The 18,937-nt window shown below is 46.0% G+C and overlaps 1 protein-coding gene across 1 annotated transcript in view; it reads right to left on the bottom strand.

The window, feature by feature from the left end:
• Positions 1-287: 287 nt before the first annotated feature.
• PRKCH (protein kinase C eta) overlaps positions 288-18,937 on the bottom strand; it is a 121,351-nt gene continuing 102,701 nt past the window's right edge. Inside the window, exons 11-14 of the mRNA XM_072115821.1 lie at positions 17,425-17,563; positions 16,476-16,664; positions 2,739-2,882; positions 288-1,860 (exon numbers count right to left, since the gene is read on the bottom strand). Of these exons, the coding sequence (XP_071971922.1) occupies positions 1,681-1,860; positions 2,739-2,882; positions 16,476-16,664; positions 17,425-17,563 (652 nt within the window). The 3' untranslated portion in view covers positions 288-1,680. The remainder of the gene's footprint in view (positions 1,861-2,738; positions 2,883-16,475; positions 16,665-17,424; positions 17,564-18,937) is intronic.

Raw genomic sequence — 18,937 nt, 5'->3', positions numbered from 1 at the left:
AAATGATAGGATATTATTTGAAAATTAGTTTGATTAAAAGAAAAGATAGGGGTTTCTAGGCTAAATCTATTCAACATGACTGAATTCAGGACCTTGCTAAATCAATATAAGGCTCCAAAGGACACCTTTAACCCTGGAGGACCCACCATTGTAATATTTAATTTCCCCTATAGAGGTGCTGTAGGAGAATGTAATCATTTGTTCATTGCAAAAAAAAAAAACAAAACACCAAAGATTTGGTAGACAAAGTAGACAAAGCAAGAGAAAATACACACACCACACATATCTATTCTTATAAATATATTTCTAAAAGTCAAAATATTTCAATACAATAAGCAAGTTAAAATGTGTTTTTTTTTGGGTTACATTTAATTCCTCAGAATATATTCTTAAAACTCAAGGACGTATTGCATTTATACAGGCCTTTGTCAGTGACACTATCATATAAATGTTGTACACCTGCCGATGGAGCAGACTGTATTACAGGCTTTGGCTCATCACTTTAATAGAGAAACATGACAAGTTTTAAGCTATGGCTAAAAAGGACACCTAAGATCCCACCATGGATGACATGACGAGGGGCCATGGTGGGTCATCCTTCACTTTGACTTCCTGAAATGATGCATGCCAAAAGAGAACACCCAATACCATGGCACGCACAATGCCAGTCTAGCCATAGCTCAGCACTGATGATACTAGTTATAGCTATGTCATATTACTTCAAGTTTACCCACTAAGAATCTCTCCAAGCGTTCAGTATAAGAACCTTCTAGCATATCTATCAACAGTACGTACAGTCAAAAGACTTCAAAGTCTCACATTATTTGTGCTTTTTGGTTCTTTAGAGTCTCTGAATGAAGAAATATAATAGAAAATAGGAAGCATTGGAAATTGGAAAACATCAAGGAGTTGGCTTGTCCCGCACAATGTGCTCTTATGTAACTGCTCTACTTTCACTGCATGCCATCTGCTTCATGCCAATGACTGTCCCTTCTTTGTTCTTCACTTTTAGATACTAACTACACTGGCAGAGATTTTCTGGCCTCCCAGCGCCGGATCGTCCAGGTTTTTGTCCTTCGATGTGAAACCTTCACAAACATTAGGAATCATTGGGATGAAGCCGTTGTCAGTTTAATTTCGATGTCAGTCTCTGAACGTGTAACAGTTTCCTTTTAATAGTTTCAGCAAATTTTCTTCATTCACAAAAATTTTCTTCTATAGGGCAAATAACCCACTGCACTGTAGCTACAGGATAGAAGTGACTGGTTGGGTTAGGTTAAAACAGCTCCTAAGCCAATTGTCACACACAAGGATGCACCCAGATGCCTTCACACAAAGCATTGAAGCTTTCACATACACGCAGCTCTGAAGCTCAGACTGGCGTTCTAGCCTCCAGCGTAAATCTTCTGTAAGTGGCTTGCAAGCGGTGGCTTAGATGAACCCGAGATTCAGCAACAATGTGAAGTTTAATGCTCTGGAGAAATTCACTCTTTCACCATCATTAATGTGTCAAAAGCTGTGGAGCTCCTGCTTTCAAACACTTGGAAGTGCTTTCAATGTAGGGCATGGAGATACGGAACCAGCTCGATAAATTATTTATCTTCTTAGGCTGCATGAAACCAACAAAGGCACATAAGCCATGATCCGATGGGATCTGGGATAACCTCTTCCTATCTGGTCTTATTGCAACATGCGGGCATTTCCATCCTGTGACACACTCTGGAGCTCTGGTGCAGTGTATGAGAAGTGTCTGAACTCATCCTGGTTAATCATTGGGATCAACCTCTCGTCTATAGGGGTTAATACTGCTTCCTCTTTGATAAACTCAGGGTCAAAGTTACTCACATCCTCTCTGGATTTCTGTGGAGTGAAAAGGAAGCATTAGCATTTCATTGTTGTACACTGCTAGTAGTTGTATACACTATAACTAAAATGAGCAAATCAAATTGGACAGAGTGGAGATCGATATGAATTTCATGAAAAATTTGATTTGGCACAAATCCGAATTTGCTGGTGATTCTAGGAGGCTCTCAAAAAGTAGCTGTTCATCTGGAGCCTTGATGTGGTCATCCTTGTGATGGGGAACTTGAGCTGCAGTTCACAGGGGTCCAGGAGGGCGGCTACATTTTTAGAGCCTCCTGGTCTTGGTAAAAATAAAAATTCTGCAGTCACCATGGCAAGGAGCCAGGCCAAGGGCTCCAGGAGGTTGCATAGGCCTACCATGACCTCTTCCATAACCTCAAAAACATTGGAGCAATTTCAGGACCCTATCCCGTCCTGGCACCTCCCACTCTCAAACTTTTAGGAAGGGCACAACCTGGTGGTCGCTTCCTGAGAACTGCACCATTGGGAAGACCCAGGACTGAGTCAGGGCTTCAAGAAGGCAGCTACTTTTTGAGAGCCTCTTGTTCTTGGGCTCCAGGAGGTTGTATCGGGCTTCTACCACCTCCCAATTCCATCTGAACCCGAAAAAAAACAAAAAAAAACAAAACTAATTTGGCAAACCAATTTAGTCCAATTTTTGAGACTGTCTACAGCCTAAAGAAGGTATATCAGGCGTTACATAAGGGGTGTAATATAAAGCCTATTAAACTATATTGAAATATTAGATCAGTCTCATGTGCTTAGTTAGAAATAGAAATTTTATATACACATATACAAACTGTTCTCAATTACATGAGTGTAATGAACTTTAATTTCCAGACATTACAAGGTTTGCTGTCAGACAATATACTTACAATTCTAGGCCTAAATGGAGGTTCAATTGCTTTTTTGTTTAGCTGATCCCAGTTAATATCTTTGAAAAATGGATGCCACAGGATGGCCTTCTCTCCTCCCAATGCCAAACTCCCCAGCCTTTTATTTGGCTTCTTCTGCATGAACTGAAAAAGACAAAAAGTCATGTTAAAAGTCCCTTCCAGCAGCATATGAAACTAAGCATCTGATCTGGATAGGATATTATAGAGCAAAAAGAGTAGACTAATATAACTTGCTTTTGTAAGCATTTTCAAACATTTACTGCATCTCGTTCTGGATTTAGGAGTCCAGTGGTAGTTTTTATCTCTATATACACTTGTCTTTCACTGGACTCATGAGACTTAAAGTATACTGAATATTTTCCAACATGCTGCCAGCATATCACACACCAAGTATATGAGGCAGCTGCTTAGACAGCAATTCATTCGTATACCATCTTCTCCCTCTAAAGGTGTTCTGGTTACAACTCACATGGGTGCAGGGATATTCAGCAGAGCAGTAGGAAAAGAATTATTATAACATGCAAATAATTTCAGATAATATTCCACCAAACCATTATAAAAATATACATACATGGCCCTGGATAGCTGTGTACTCATGCATTTCTGTAGGACTACTCCATAAATCCCTCCACTCAGTACTAACTGACTGCTGTAATATCCAACCTAAGGCCTTCTATTGCTTTTACACTGACTACAGCGGAGGGATTGTGAAGCAGCTTAATGCACAGAGTTAAAGGAAACCTACCATTTGTTTTTATATATTATGAACAAAACATAACCTGTTATACTGTAGCGACCCTGATGCAGAAACAGATCTTGTTTAATCCCTGATCCGAGTGGTTTTGCTCAAAAAACAAATTATAAAATTCAGGACCTTGGGAAAGCTGGGTTGCCTACCGTTCATAAACACATTACATGGAGCTTCAGGGTAAGAGTACCCACCCAGGTCAACATCTGCAAAGAGTTTGTATGTTCTCTCCATGTTTGCGTTCGTTTCCACCGGGTACTCCGGTTTCCTCACACACTCCAAAACATACTGTTAGGTTGTTTAGATTGTGAGCCCCATGGGGACAGGGACCAATTTGGCATGCTTTGTGCAGCGCTGCGTAATCTGTGTGTGCTATATAAAGAATTTTTATTATTACTATTATTATTAGCATAAAATGGGGTTAGAAAACCAAGAAAAGGCTGGCATGGCGCTAATATGGAGAGTGTCTTCTGGTAAGTTTAAATTGTTTATTCCAAAAACTGTAAACGCGTTTCGGGCGTACAAATGGAAATAGCTAATCGTTGTGCGCTGGATCCATTCAGTACTGGAGCGCCTAGGTACATGACATGTGGGGTGAGTGAACACCGCGCGTATAAAAGCTCAACTGGTGGAAGTGTCGGAAGATTTGAATCTCTCGCTACAGCAAAAGGTTGCCTGTGCGGCAAACGTACACACAAGAGGGAGCTGAAGATAACCGCCCCATGCGTATCGCCACCTGCTGTGGCTTCCACAGGCAACCTGTTGCTGTAGCGAGAGATTCATACTTCCGGCTCATCTTCCGACACTTCCACCAGTTGAGCTTTTATACACGCGGTGTTCACTCACCCCACATGTCATGTACCTAGGTGCTCCAGCACTGAATGGATCCAGCGCACAACGATTAGCTATTTCCATTTGCACTTGAAGAAGGGCGTTCCGCCCGAAACGCGTTTACAGTTTTTGGAATAAACAATTTAAACTTACCAGAAGACTCTCTCCATAATAGCGCCGTTCCAGCCTTTTCTTGGTTTTCTAACCCCATTTTATGCTTGTGACACCGGTTCAACCTTTGCATAAAGCGAATACCGGCAAGCTGTTGGGCAGCTTTTGGAGTATCTCTACGCTTGATTTAAGCTATTTAAGGTGAGTGCGATTCTCAGTGGGGGTAATGTCCATACCCTCCCTCTCTATACATATCCCTCGGATATTTTAATTTTAATTTAATTTACTTTTTCCCATTTATCCTACGATGATACACGAGGCGCCGTCCTCTTGTTTTGCCTCCCCTTTTTTTTGTTTTCGTTATAGTATTATTATTAGAGTAGAAGCACTGGAGCAGCCACATAAGTGACAGGGCCTCATTAGCATAATTTTTTTTCAACAACTCAATCCAGGGATTAAACAAGATATGTTTCTGCATCAGTGTAGATACAGCATTCTTAAGGTGTGTTTGGTTTATAATGCATGAAAACAAAAAGTAGATTACCTTTAAGGGCACAGAAGCCCTGGTGAAGCTGCAATCTTGGAATATAAGTTTTGAAGCTACTAACTATATACACAGAGGTATGACCCAGCTCTGCAGGGCTACTACCTAACACTAGTCAAAACTAGCAGATTCCCTGTAAAGTGATGGATAAGTAAGAAAACATACGAGTAATAAAATCTGTTAAAACAGAGGACAGTTTTGTATACAAGTTGTGTAACCCTTACTTTATACAGCAATGTGATCTTTCTTTCCATATCTATTACTATGTACACGGCTCTCCCCACACTGATCATTTCAGCTCAGTTTTCATCCCTTTTTCTCCGCGTCAGACTCTCCAGGCAGCAATCCAAGCCCTGACTGTAATGACTAGTGTGCCAGGCACGCTGATATTTTCAGCAGCTGCAGGTCTTACTGTATGGAGCTGACCTTCAGGGAAGGACATCACTTGTCTGGAGATTGTCTCCATCAATAATATCCTAACAAACTGGTCTTTTCTAGACAGATACCAATATCAATCCTGGGTAACAAGGTCAAGTTTTAAATACTAAAAGCTCAAACTTTTTCAATGGATGAAAAAAATAGAATATAGTGAACTAGTTGATGGCTTGGAAGCTTGTATATAATATTAAGCGTTACACATCCTGCAAATTTCTGGTGTTCTGGTTCACTTGGTTTTTTTGGCAGAAAAGTAATTTAGGCGCAAACTACGAGACTATTATAGACTGATCCATGCATGACACTCCTGATCAATAAGAAAACTGGACCCGATGCTGTATATGCCAGACATGCCTCTACCGACCCCTGTGTGTGTATGCCAGACATGCCTCTACCAACCCCTGTGTGTGTGTGTGTGTGTGTGTGTATGCCAGACATGCCTCTACCGACCCCTGTGTGTGTATGCCAGACATGCCTCTACCGACCCCTGTGTGTGTATGCCAGACATGCCTCTACCAACCCCTGTGTGTGTGTGTGTGTATGCCAGACATGCCTCTACCGACCCCTGTGTGTGTATGCCAGACATGCCTCTACCGACCCCTGTGTGTGTATGCCAGACATGCCTCTACCAACCCCTGTGTGTGTGTGTGTATGCCAGACATGCCTCTACCGACCCCTGTGTGTGTATGCCAGACATGCCTCTACCGACCCCTGTGTGTGTATGCCAGACATGCCTCTACCGACCCCTGTGTGTGTGTGTGTGTGTATGCCAGACATGCCTCTACCGACCCCTGTGTGTGTATGCCAGACATGCCTCTACCGACCCCTGTGTGTGTATGCCAGACATGCCTCTACCGACCACTGGGTGTGTATACCAGGCATGCCTCTGCAGACCCCTGTGTGTATATGCCAGACATGCCTCTACAGTCCCCTGTGTGTATATGCCAGACATGCCTCTACCGACCCCTGTGTGTGTATGCCAGACATGCCTCTACCGACCCCTGTGTGTGTATGCCAGACATGCCTCTACCAACCCCTGTGTGTGTGTGTGTGTATGCCAGACATGCCTCTACCGACCCCTGTGTGTGTATGCCAGACATGCCTCTACCGACCCCTGTGTGTGTATGCCAGACATGCCTCTACCGACCACTGGGTGTATATACCAGGCATGCCTCTGCAGACCCCTGTGTGTATATGCCAGACATGCCTCTACAGTCCCCTGTGTGTATATGCCAGACATGCCTCTACCGACCCCTGTGTGTGTGTGTGTATGCCAGACATGCCTCTACCGACCCCTGTGTGTGTATGCCAGATATGCCTCTACCAACCCCTGTGTGTGTATGCCAGACATGCCTCTACCGACCACTGGGTGTATATACCAGGCATGCCTCTACCGACCACTGGGTGTATATACCAGGCATGCCTCTGCAGACCCCTGTGTGTATATGCCAGACATGCCTCTACAGTCCCGTGTGTGTATATGCCAGACATGCCTCTACAGACCCCTGTGTGTATATGCCGGACATGCCTCTGACGACCCCTGTGTGTATATGCCGGACATGCCTCTGACGACCCCTGTGTGTGTATGCCAGACATGCCTCTACCAACCCCTGTGTGTGTGTGTGTATGCCAGACATGCCTCTACCGACCCCTGTGTGTGTATGCCAGACATGCCTCTACCGACCCCTGTGTGTGTATGCCAGACATGCCTCTACCGACCACTGGGTGTATATACCAGGCATGCCTCTGCAGACCCCTGTGTGTATATGCCAGACATGCCTCTACAGTCCCCTGTGTGTATATGCCAGACATGCCTCTGACGACCCCTGTGTGTATATGCCGGACATGCCTCTGACGACCCCTGTGTGTATATGCCGGACATGCCTCTACCGACCCCTGTGTGTGTATGCCAGACATGCCTCTACCGACCCCTGTGTGTGTATGCCAGACATGCCTCTACCAACTCCTGTGTGTGTGTGTGTATGCCAGACATGCCTCTACCGACCCCTGTGTGTGTATGCCAGACATGCCTCTACCGACCCCTGTGTGTGTATGCCAGACATGCCTCTACCGACCACTGGGTGTATATACCAGGCATGCCTCTGCAGACCCCTGTGTGTATATGCCAGACATGCCTCTACAGTCCCCTGTGTGTATATGCCGGACATGCCTCTACAGACCCCTGTGTGTATATGCCGGACATGCCTCTACAGACCCCTGTGTGTATATGCCAGACATGCCTCTACAGACCCCTGTGTGTATATGCCAGACATGCCTCTACAGACCCCTGTGTGTATATGCCGGACATGCCTCTGACGACCCCTGTGTGTGTATGCCAGACATGCCTCTACCAACCCCTGTGTGTGTGTGTGTATGCCAGACATGCCTCTACCGACCCCTGTGTGTGTATGCCAGACATGCCTCTACCGACCCCTGTGTGTGTATGCCAGACATGCCTCTACCGACCACTGGGTGTATATACCAGGCATGCCTCTGCAGACCCCTGTGTGTATATGCCAGACATGCCTCTACAGTCCCCTGTGTGTATATGCCAGACATGCCTCTGACGACCCCTGTGTGTATATGCCGGACATGCCTCTGACGACCCCTGTGTGTATATGCCGGACATGCCTCTACCGACCCCTGTGTGTGTATGCCAGACATGCCTCTACCGACCCCTGTGTGTGTATGCCAGACATGCCTCTACCAACTCCTGTGTGTGTGTGTGTATGCCAGACATGCCTCTACCGACCCCTGTGTGTGTATGCCAGACATGCCTCTACCGACCCCTGTGTGTGTATGCTAGACATGCCTCTACCGACCACTGGGTGTATATACCAGGCATGCCTCTGCAGACCCCTGTGTGTATATGCCAGACATGCCTCTACAGTCCCCTGTGTGTATATGCCGGACATGCCTCTACAGACCCCTGTGTGTATATGCCGGACATGCCTCTACAGACCCCTGTGTGTATATGCCAGACATGCCTCTACAGACCCCTGTGTGTATATGCCGGACATGCCTCTGACGACCCCTGTGTGTATATGCCGGACATGCCTCTGACGACCCCTGTGTGTATATGCCGGACATGCCTCTGACGACCCCTGTGTGTATATACCAGGCATGCCTCTACCGACCCCTGTGTGTGTGTGTATGCCAGACATGCCTCTACAGACCCCTGTGTGTGTGTGTATGCCAGACATGCCTCTACAGACCCCTGTGTGTGTGTGTATGCCAGACATGCCTCTGCCGACCCCTGTGTGTATATGCCGGACATGCCTCTACCGACCCCTGTGTGTATATACCAGGCATGCCTCTGCCGATCCCTGTGTGTATATGCCAGACATCCCTCTACAGACAACAGTGTGTATATGCCGGACATGCCTCTACAGACCCCTGTGTGTATATGCCGGACATGCCTCTGCCGACTCCTGTGTGTATATGCCGGACATGCCTCTGCCAACCCCCGTGTGTATATGCCGGACATGCCTCTACCTATCCCTGGACATGCCTCTACCGATCCCTGTGTGTATATGCCGGGCATGCCTCTGACGACCCCTGTGTGTATATGCCGGACATGCCTCTGACGACCCCTGTGTGTGTATGCCGGACATGCCTCTGACGACCCCTGTGTGTGTATGCCGGACATGCCTCTGCCGACCCCTGTGTGTATATACCAGGCATGCCTCTACCGACCCCTGTGTGTGTGTGTGTATGCCAGACATGCCTCTACAGATCCCTGTGTGCGTGTGTATGCCAGACATGCCTCTGCCGACCCCCTGTGTGTATATGCCGGACATGCCTCTACAGACCCCTGTGTGTATATGCCGGACATGCCTCTACAGACCCCTGTGTGTATATGCCGGACATGCCTCTACAGACCCCTGTGTGTATATGCCGGACATGCCTCTACAGACCCCTGTGTGTATATGCCGGACATGCCTCTACAGACCCCTGTGTGTATATGCCGGACATGCCTCTACAGACCCCTGTGTGTTTATGCCGGACATGCCTCTACCGATCCCTGTGTGTATGCCGGGCATGCCTCTACCGATCCCTGTGTGTATATGCCGGACATGCCTCTACCGACCCCTGTGTGTATATGCCGGACATGCCTCTACAGACCCCTGTGTGTATGCCGGGCATGCCTCTACCGATCCCTGTGTGTATGCCGGGCATGCCTCTACCGATCCCTGTGTGTATATGCCGGACATGCCTCTACCGACCCCTGTGTGTATATACCAGGCATGCCTCTGCCGATCCCTGTGTGTATATGCCAGACATCCCTCTACAGACAACAGTGTGTATATGCCGGACATGCCTCTACAGACCCCTGTGTGTATATGCCGGACATGCCTCTGCCGACTCCTGTGTGTATATGCCGGACATGCCTCTGCCAACCCCCGTGTGTATATGCCGGACATGCCTCTGCCAACCCCCGTGTGTATATGCCGGACATGCCTCTGCCAACCCCCGTGTGTATATGCCGGACATGCCTCTGCCAACCCCCGTGTGTATATGCCGGACATGCCTCTACAGACCCCTGTGTGTATACGCCAGACATGCCTCTACAGACCCCTGTGTGTACATGCCGGACATGCCTCTACCGATCCCTGTGTGTATATGCCGGACATGCCTCTACCTATCCCTGGACATGCCTCTACCGATCCCTGTGTGTATATGCCGGGCATGCCTCTGACGACCCCTGTGTGTATATGCCGGACATGCCTCTGACGACCCCTGTGTGTGTATGCCGGACATGCCTCTGACGACCCCTGTGTGTGTATGCCGGACATGCCTCTGCCGACCCCTGTGTGTATATACCAGGCATGCCTCTACCGACCCCTGTGTGTGTGTGTATGCCAGACATGCCTCTACCGACCCCTGTGTGTGTATGCCAGACATGCCTCTACCGACCACTGGGTGTATATATCAGGCATGCCTCTGCAGACCCCTGTGTGTATATGCCAGACATGCCTCTACAGTCCCCTGTGTGTATATGCCAGACATGCCTCTGACGACCCCTGTGTGTATATGCCGGACATGCCTCTGACGACCCCTGTGTGTATATGCCGGACATGCCTCTACCGACCCCTGTGTGTGTATGCCAGACATGCCTCTACCGACCCCTGTGTGTGTATGCCAGACATGCCTCTACCAACTCCTGTGTGTGTGTGTGTATGCCAGACATGCCTCTACCGACCCCTGTGTGTGTATGCCAGACATGCCTCTACCGACCCCTGTGTGTGTATGCCAGACATGCCTCTACCGACCACTGGGTGTATATACCAGGCATGCCTCTGCAGACCCCTGTGTGTATATGCCAGACATGCCTCTACAGTCCCCTGTGTGTATATGCCGGACATGCCTCTACAGACCCCTGTGTGTATATGCCGGACATGCCTCTACAGACCCCTGTGTGTATATGCCAGACATGCCTCTACAGACCCCTGTGTGTATATGCCGGACATGCCTCTGACGACCCCTGTGTGTATATGCCGGACATGCCTCTGACGACCCCTGTGTGTATATGCCGGACATGCCTCTGACGACCCCTGTGTGTATATACCAGGCATGCCTCTACCGACCCCTGTGTGTGTGTGTGTGTATGCCAGACATGCCTCTACAGACCCCTGTGTGTGTGTGTATGCCAGACATGCCTCTACAGACCCCTGTGTGTGTGTGTATGCCAGACATGCCTCTGCCGACCCCTGTGTGTATATGCCGGACATGCCTCTACCGACCCCTGTGTGTATATACCAGGCATGCCTCTGCCGATCCCTGTGTGTATATGCCAGACATCCCTCTACAGACAACAGTGTGTATATGCCGGACATGCCTCTACAGACCCCTGTGTGTATATGCCGGACATGCCTCTGCCGACTCCTGTGTGTATATGCCGGACATGCCTCTGCCAACCCCCGTGTGTATATGCCGGACATGCCTCTACCTATCCCTGGACATGCCTCTACCGATCCCTGTGTGTATATGCCGGGCATGCCTCTGACGACCCCTGTGTGTATATGCCGGACATGCCTCTGACGACCCCTGTGTGTGTATGCCGGACATGCCTCTGACGACCCCTGTGTGTGTATGCCGGACATGCCTCTGCCGACCCCTGTGTGTATATACCAGGCATGCCTCTACCGACCCCTGTGTGTGTGTGTATGCCAGACATGCCTCTACAGATCCCTGTGTGCGTGTGTATGCCAGACATGCCTCTGCCGACCCCTGTGTGTATATGCCGGACATGCCTCTACAGACCCCTGTGTGTATATGCCGGACATGCCTCTACAGACCCCTGTGTGTATATGCCGGACATGCCTCTACAGACCCCTGTGTGTATATGCCGGACATGCCTCTACAGACCCCTGTGTGTTTATGCCGGACATGCCTCTACCGATCCCTGTGTGTATGCCGGGCATGCCTCTACCGATCCCTGTGTGTATATGCCGGACATGCCTCTACCGACCCCTGTGTGTATATGCCGGACATGCCTCTACAGACCCCTGTGTGTATATGCCGGACATGCCTCTACAGACCCCTGTGTGTATATGCCGGACATGCCTCTACCGATCCCTGTGTGTATGCCGGGCATGCCTCTACCGATCCCTGTGTGTATATGCCGGACATGCCTCTACCGACCCCTGTGTGTATATACCAGGCATGCCTCTGCCGATCCCTGTGTGTATATGCCAGACATCCCTCTACAGACAACAGTGTGTATATGCCGGACATGCCTCTACAGACCCCTGTGTGTATATGCCGGACATGCCTCTGCCGACTCCTGTGTGTATATGCCGGACATGCCTCTGCCAACCCCCGTGTGTATATGCCGGACATGCCTCTGCCAACCCCCGTGTGTATATGCCGGACATGCCTCTGCCAACCCCCGTGTGTATATGCCGGACATGCCTCTACAGACCCCTGTGTGTATACGCCGGACATGCCTCTACAGACCCCTGTGTGTACATGCCGGACATGCCTCTACCGATCCCTGTGTGTATATGTCGGACATGCCTCTACAGACCCCTGTGTGTATATGTCGGACATGCCTCTACAGACCCCTGTGTGTATATGCCGGACATGCCTCTACAGACCCCTGTGTGTATATGCCGGACATGCCTCTACAGACCCCTGTGTGTTTATGCCGGACATGCCTCTACCGATCCCCGTGTGTATATGTCGGACATGCCTCTACAGACCCCTGTGTGTATATGCCGGACATGCCTCTACAGACCCCTGTGTGTATATGCCGGACATGCCTCTACAGACCCCTGTGTGTATATGCCGGACATGCCTCTACAGACCCCTGTGTGTATATGCCGGACATGCCTCTACCGATCCCTGTGTGTATATGCCGGGCATGCCTCTACCGATCCCCGTGTGTATATGTCGGACATGCCTCTACAGACCCCTGTGTGTATATGCCGGGCATGCCTCTACCGATCCCTGTGTGTATGCCGGGCATGCCTCTACCGATCCCTGTGTGTATATGCCGGACAAGCCTCTACCGACCCCTGTGTGTATATGCCGGACATGCCTCTACCGATCCCTGTGTGTATGCCGGGCATGCCTCTACAGACCCCTGTGTGTATGCCGGGCATGCCTCTACCGATCCCTGTGTGTATGCCGGGCATGCCTCTACAGACCCCTGTGTGTATGCCGGGCATGCCTCTACCGATCCCTGTGTGTATATGTCGGACATGCCTCTACCGATCCCCGTGTGTATATGCCTCTACCAATCCTTGTGAGTTTATGCTGGAGATGCCACTACTGATCCCTATGTGTATATACTGGATATACCTCTACCGATCTGTGTGTGTGTGTGTATATATGATGGATATGCATCTATCGATCCCTGTGTATATATGCCGGACATGCCTCCATTGATACCTGCAATGGTACTTTTACGTTGCTATAGCAAATCTGTCTAATAGATTGAAAATATAAGGGATCCTCTCCCAACACCCGGACCCTCCCAAAGCTGCATCTGAAAAATAGACCAAGAAGGAAGTATTCTTTATAATAGTCTTCATGCATGAGGCTCCCAGCTTTGCTGATCATAAGCCACCATAAGACATCATATTTATTAGCTTGTCTGTCTGGTCACATAAAGTCAAGATGTTCTGTTAGTTCATCTCATTCATGGCTACCTGATGCCAGTCAGGTTTGTATTGGCAAGACTCCAAAAAAGCTAAAAATTCCAGCTCAGAGTACTGAATACAAGTTCTGTTTGAGCTTTAGCAGGTGGGGAAAGTAAGCGACACATTTACAACCAGTTCCAGAAATTAAATAAATTGGATATTTATGGCGCTGGTTAATAAATTCACAAGAAATGTGAAATATTAATTCTCTGCATGCGCACAGATTACACTTGAGAATGAGTTGTGTTACCTCGGCTGATTGGAACACTACTTTTATCAAATAATTCATCTAGCTCACATCCATAGCTCTTTTTAAATCAATCCTATCGGTCATAGCCATCTATCCCATTTATCATGTCCAATCCATCTATCCCATATCAGAAGTAATAAAAGGCAGATTTAATTATTCCCCCTTTTTGCTCAGAGTTAAGTCCCACAATTATGCAAAACCCTTATACGGAACCAGAAATGTTATTTTTAGCAGGTGACAAGTTCCAATAACCTATGCTATGCTGGTTTAAAGAAGCTTTGTCATAAATATGAATCATTTCAGTACTTTATAAAACTTTATTTTACATGACCTGCCAGGGTGTGAGGGCAGTTGCAGCAGCCTGTGTCTCAGTCCACACTGTCCTCCTCCATGCACATGACTCAACAGGTAATGTAAAATAAAGATTTATAAAGTGCTGACAAAGACATTTTCATAATCAGCATAGCATAGACTACTGGAGTCTGTCACCAGCTAAAAATGACATTACGGGTGACAGGTTCGCTTTAAAATCAAGTTCCTCAATTCCTTCCAGAGAAAGTGAATAAGACTAAGCAACAACTCAATTCTATACACTCTATACAGATTGTACCCAGGGAATGGTGAGAATATAGGCCGAATTTCTGCATAAGTAAAAACACAGGTATGTAAAAAGGGAAAGAAATCCCCAGGGGCTACGTATCTTGAATGCCATTATGTGAATATGAAGTTCTCAGGAGGAGCAGGAATGCCGTGACCCCCTCCCGCTGGTCTATTTTACACCTTTAACAAATGTCATAATTTCTACTGTAGTGGCAGGTCATCAATGTAAGCTTGATTATTTGTATGTGACCAGACTATGACTATTGGGCATCTTTCTATCATTTTTTTTTTTACTTTTAGAGGTCACTTTTGAATATTCAGAAGACAATCTCTGAAAAAAAATCTCCAACACTCCATAAACTGTGTTTGATCTCACATGGCACTGAATAGATGTGGAAAATCTAGACAAAAAGATGTCCCCATCTTATCATGGTCCATCAGACTGCCCTAATCTTCCAGAAATATAGGATTGTGGGTCAGCCACAATCATTCCTTAGATTATGCATTGTATAAATTTAAAGGATATTCCCAGATTTTGTAAAATTGATCAACCCCAGGACAGGGGATTAATATCAACCATTTTAAGTTACTGTCTGTCACCTGCACCCCCACCGTTAGTTGGGATGAGCAACTTTGGCTTCACGAACTACCAAGTACAGAGCCGTGAATGTTATACTGGATGTACCTGGTATTACAGCAAAAGCAAATAATTAAATGGGCCAAACTAGTAAGAACAAGATAAATGGAAGAAATGACACAATCCTATGAAGTTGAAGTAGCACTTACAACCCCTTTAAACAGCTGATTGGTGGGGGGTGTCATCATTACAATATAACCATCCTCCAAAGTAGTCCGGATAATACTTAATAGATCTGATGAAGAACTCGGGTTAGAAGTGCGAAACGTATTGTCAAATTTATTCCAAATAAAAGACCAAATACTGCAAAATTAGACCCGCGCCTCCCAAACGTCCCTTTTATTTGGGTAACATTATTTGGAATCTACCTCTTGGGCTTATATTATAATATTAAAGATATATTTGCAAGCAAAAGTGACAAAAAAAAAGTAATCCCTGTCCTTTCATGTTAGATGGGCAGGATAACTCCTGTTAAAAGTGAGAAGGAACAGCGTATCGACCATGAGAGCAATGGTTTGGTCAATCACTCCCTCTTTAACAGATGTAGCTTTTGGTAAAACATGTGATCTCTTATAGAGGAACAGTTAGCTCTTTCGCATTTCTTTTCAAATTCCAATTTTTCATCCAAATTTCTCCCTCTCAATTGGCTACTAGAATTTTAGAACTATTCAACATGTCAAGGGAATTTGTCCCTAGGCACACAAAAGTTGGTCAATGTTTACAGCATCAGACTATGTAGATATGCAGTTTTTTGAAATGACCAAAACTGGCTCCAAGGTCTCTAAAAACATCAACAACAACAAGTGCAGCACACTCCAAAGCTCCAATAATAATAAATTTATATAGCGCACACAGATACCACAGCGCTGCACAGAGATTGCCAAATCGGTCCCTGTCCCCAATGGGGCTCACAATTAACCTACCGGTATGTTTTTTGGAGTGTGGGAGGAAACCGGAGGACCCAGAGAAAACCCACTCAAACACAAAACATACAAACTCTTTGCAGATGTTGATGAAATGTTCAGAAAAATATACTAAAAAGACAAATGAAGGCACATGATAGGTCTTCTTTTACTTCAGCATTAAAGTATTATAACCAATATTTTCAGGGATTAAGATCTAGAATTGTGTTCTGCAGCAGAGCCTACATTTATCTGCAGGACAAATAGCTATTTCCAGCCAGACCGCGATAAAAGCGACACTCAATCTCCTCTAACAGAACACAGAGTTACAAGGTCACATAACGTCTTGTATCTCATCATAGATAACCTTCATACTTCAAAAAAGGAAAAAAAAAAAATTGCAGAATAGATGGAAATTACATTTTATCCTAAAAGACTGTAAGAGCAGATTCCTGGCATGCCAACATCTCAGGAACATATAAGCAATGGAAAACATTCGTAAGATACTTACAGCCTGCAGAATTCCCACTGCATCTTGGGAAAGCCACGCAGGATAGATGACTTCATCATTCAATATGGCTTCAAAAAGATCATCTTCATTCTCCGCTTCAAAGGGTGCGTGACCACAAAGCATCTCATACAGGAGAACTCCCATGGCCCACCAGTCCACCAGGGGTCCATACTGCATCTCTTGTAATATCTGTATATAAACAGAATACGGCCATGAAAGCAGGAGCCACGGCTGACCACAGACTCCTCCATTTAGTCTTGAGTAATATTTTAGTATTTAGTAATATTATATCAAACTTCAAGTATTACTGGTACATTCTTGCAAAAAACAAAACCTAGGGTTAGTACAAAGAAAATCTCAGCACCTAGTAAGAAGTCTATTGTGTAAAAGGTCTTTTATAATACTAGAGAAATCATCAGGATTAGTGGTGGGCACCATCATCCTTTGACTTAAATATCAAATGGCTGATTGGTTTCATATTGGTGAAACGAGAAACCTCATACTTAAAGGACATCTACCGCCAGGATGAAAGACTGTATGCAAATCAGACTCATTTGCATACAATCCTTCATCCTGGTGGTAGATACCCTTTAGTAAGGGTTCATCTGAACAATAGAATAGAATAGGGGCATTTTGTAGCAGTTTCTGTAAATTTAGGGGTTTGATCTATAATAGGGGGTGGGCTTTCAGAATTTCAGAATCCAATGACCTACGCGGAGGAGGGAGGCAGGATGGAAAGACCAAGCATAAACTTCAGACATAGCTCTTTAAACATAGCTGTCCAAATATTTGCTTGACCATCAGCTATTCCTCCTCAACATGGTTAGTCCAGAGATTACAATTTTCCAGCAAGTCGAGACTGCCAGGACATCAAACATGCCATCAGGGAAATGTACGCTTTGATCTATTGTGTATGGGAACCCTTACTCTACTAGAGCTTATTAGGTACCTCTGGTGCAATGTAATCAGGAGTCCCACAGAACGTTGATGTTGTGCATCCTTCCCGAATGCCCTCTTTGCACATCCCAAAATCTGCCAACTTGCAATGACCTTCATGATCCAGCAAAACGTTGTCCAGCTTCAGATCCCTGCAATAAATAAAAACCATTAAAAAACCATGATAAATATCTGACTACTAAAGATCCAGCCAGTGTTGACATGTCCTGAAAAAAAAATGTTTAAAGGCACAAAAATGTCAAAAGTCTTTGTAGTCAATCCCGTTACCGGCAATGTTCTTTTACATTAAGCGACAACTTTAAGCGATTTATAAATTGTGTCTATAAATTTGACATTTCGGCATACTGCAACTTACCCTAAACACATTAGCCTTTGAATTAAATAAAGCATTAGTGCCTATGGATAGAATACAATAGTGAATGGATTGTCATCACTTGGCTAAATAAGACCGTATAGATCTGGGCACTGATCCTGGAGGGTGGAGGGGAGGCCACTCTATGAACAACTTGCATATAAAGACAATTGGGTATAGAGCTCTATTCTGGACTAGTTATGAGTGGCAGGGAGATAAAACTAAGCAGCGTGTGATCAATACTGGGTTAATAACCCCTTGGTACTTGCTGAGGAGTGGAGGTGGCGATGTGACATTTCTCATTCCCCTGTATAATGGATCCTAGTCAGTCTGTGGTATTCTGGTCACATGTATATTGGGCACATCTCCCAGACATAAACCCAGTGCTAAAGGCTCAAGACAGTGGGTTGCATTGCAGCTCTGACCTTGGCATGAGCACAAAGGATCCTTTTTCTGTCCTTAAGTAGCATTCCAGGAAAATCTCCTTCACACCTCGCCAGTTTCTCATCAATCATTTTTTCCTTAGCAACACTGCTTCTTTTTTTCGTAATGCCGGGTCTTTCATGAAATTGCTGCCTCATGCAATAAAAGTGTTTTTTTCATGCCCGCAAAAAAAACAAAACAAAAAAAAACCTGCCAGTTAGTCACCTATCACCATTACCTCAGCTCTTTCGTGGCTGCTAGTCATCATGGGATTTGTAGTTCAGTAGAGGCTTGATAGAGATTATTGTAATATGCAATAGAGGTTGGGGTCTCTGGATCCTAGAGCAATGGGCCACATAGAAATCTATCATAGATTTACAAGCCTGGGAGCTTCAGGGTCATCAGAAGGGTCTACAGGTTAAAATTTACTTTCTGAATTTGCTTCTCCAAAATTAAATCCAGAAGAAGTAGAGGAAGAGTAGGGATGTAGAGTATGCAATGACTTCCGAACTTGACACTGTCCCCTAAAACTTTTTGCAAAATAATAGATGCAATGATGTATCACACGAGAAACACAATCATTAAAGCACAGCAGATGACACGTGGTCACCAAACAAATAATGTATACAGATGAATGACATCACTTCACTGCTTTAAATTAAACAAAAAAACAAAAACAAACAAACGAAAAAAAAAAAACTAAATCTACTACTGGAGATAGACTAGAAAG

Source organism: Engystomops pustulosus, chromosome 7, assembly GCF_040894005.1.
Source record: "Engystomops pustulosus chromosome 7, aEngPut4.maternal, whole genome shotgun sequence".
In the NCBI taxonomy this organism is placed as follows: Eukaryota; Metazoa; Chordata; class Amphibia; order Anura; family Leptodactylidae; genus Engystomops; species Engystomops pustulosus.
The sequence above is the reverse complement of the archived record's forward strand: the minus strand, read 5'-3'. Positions and strand labels throughout refer to the sequence as shown.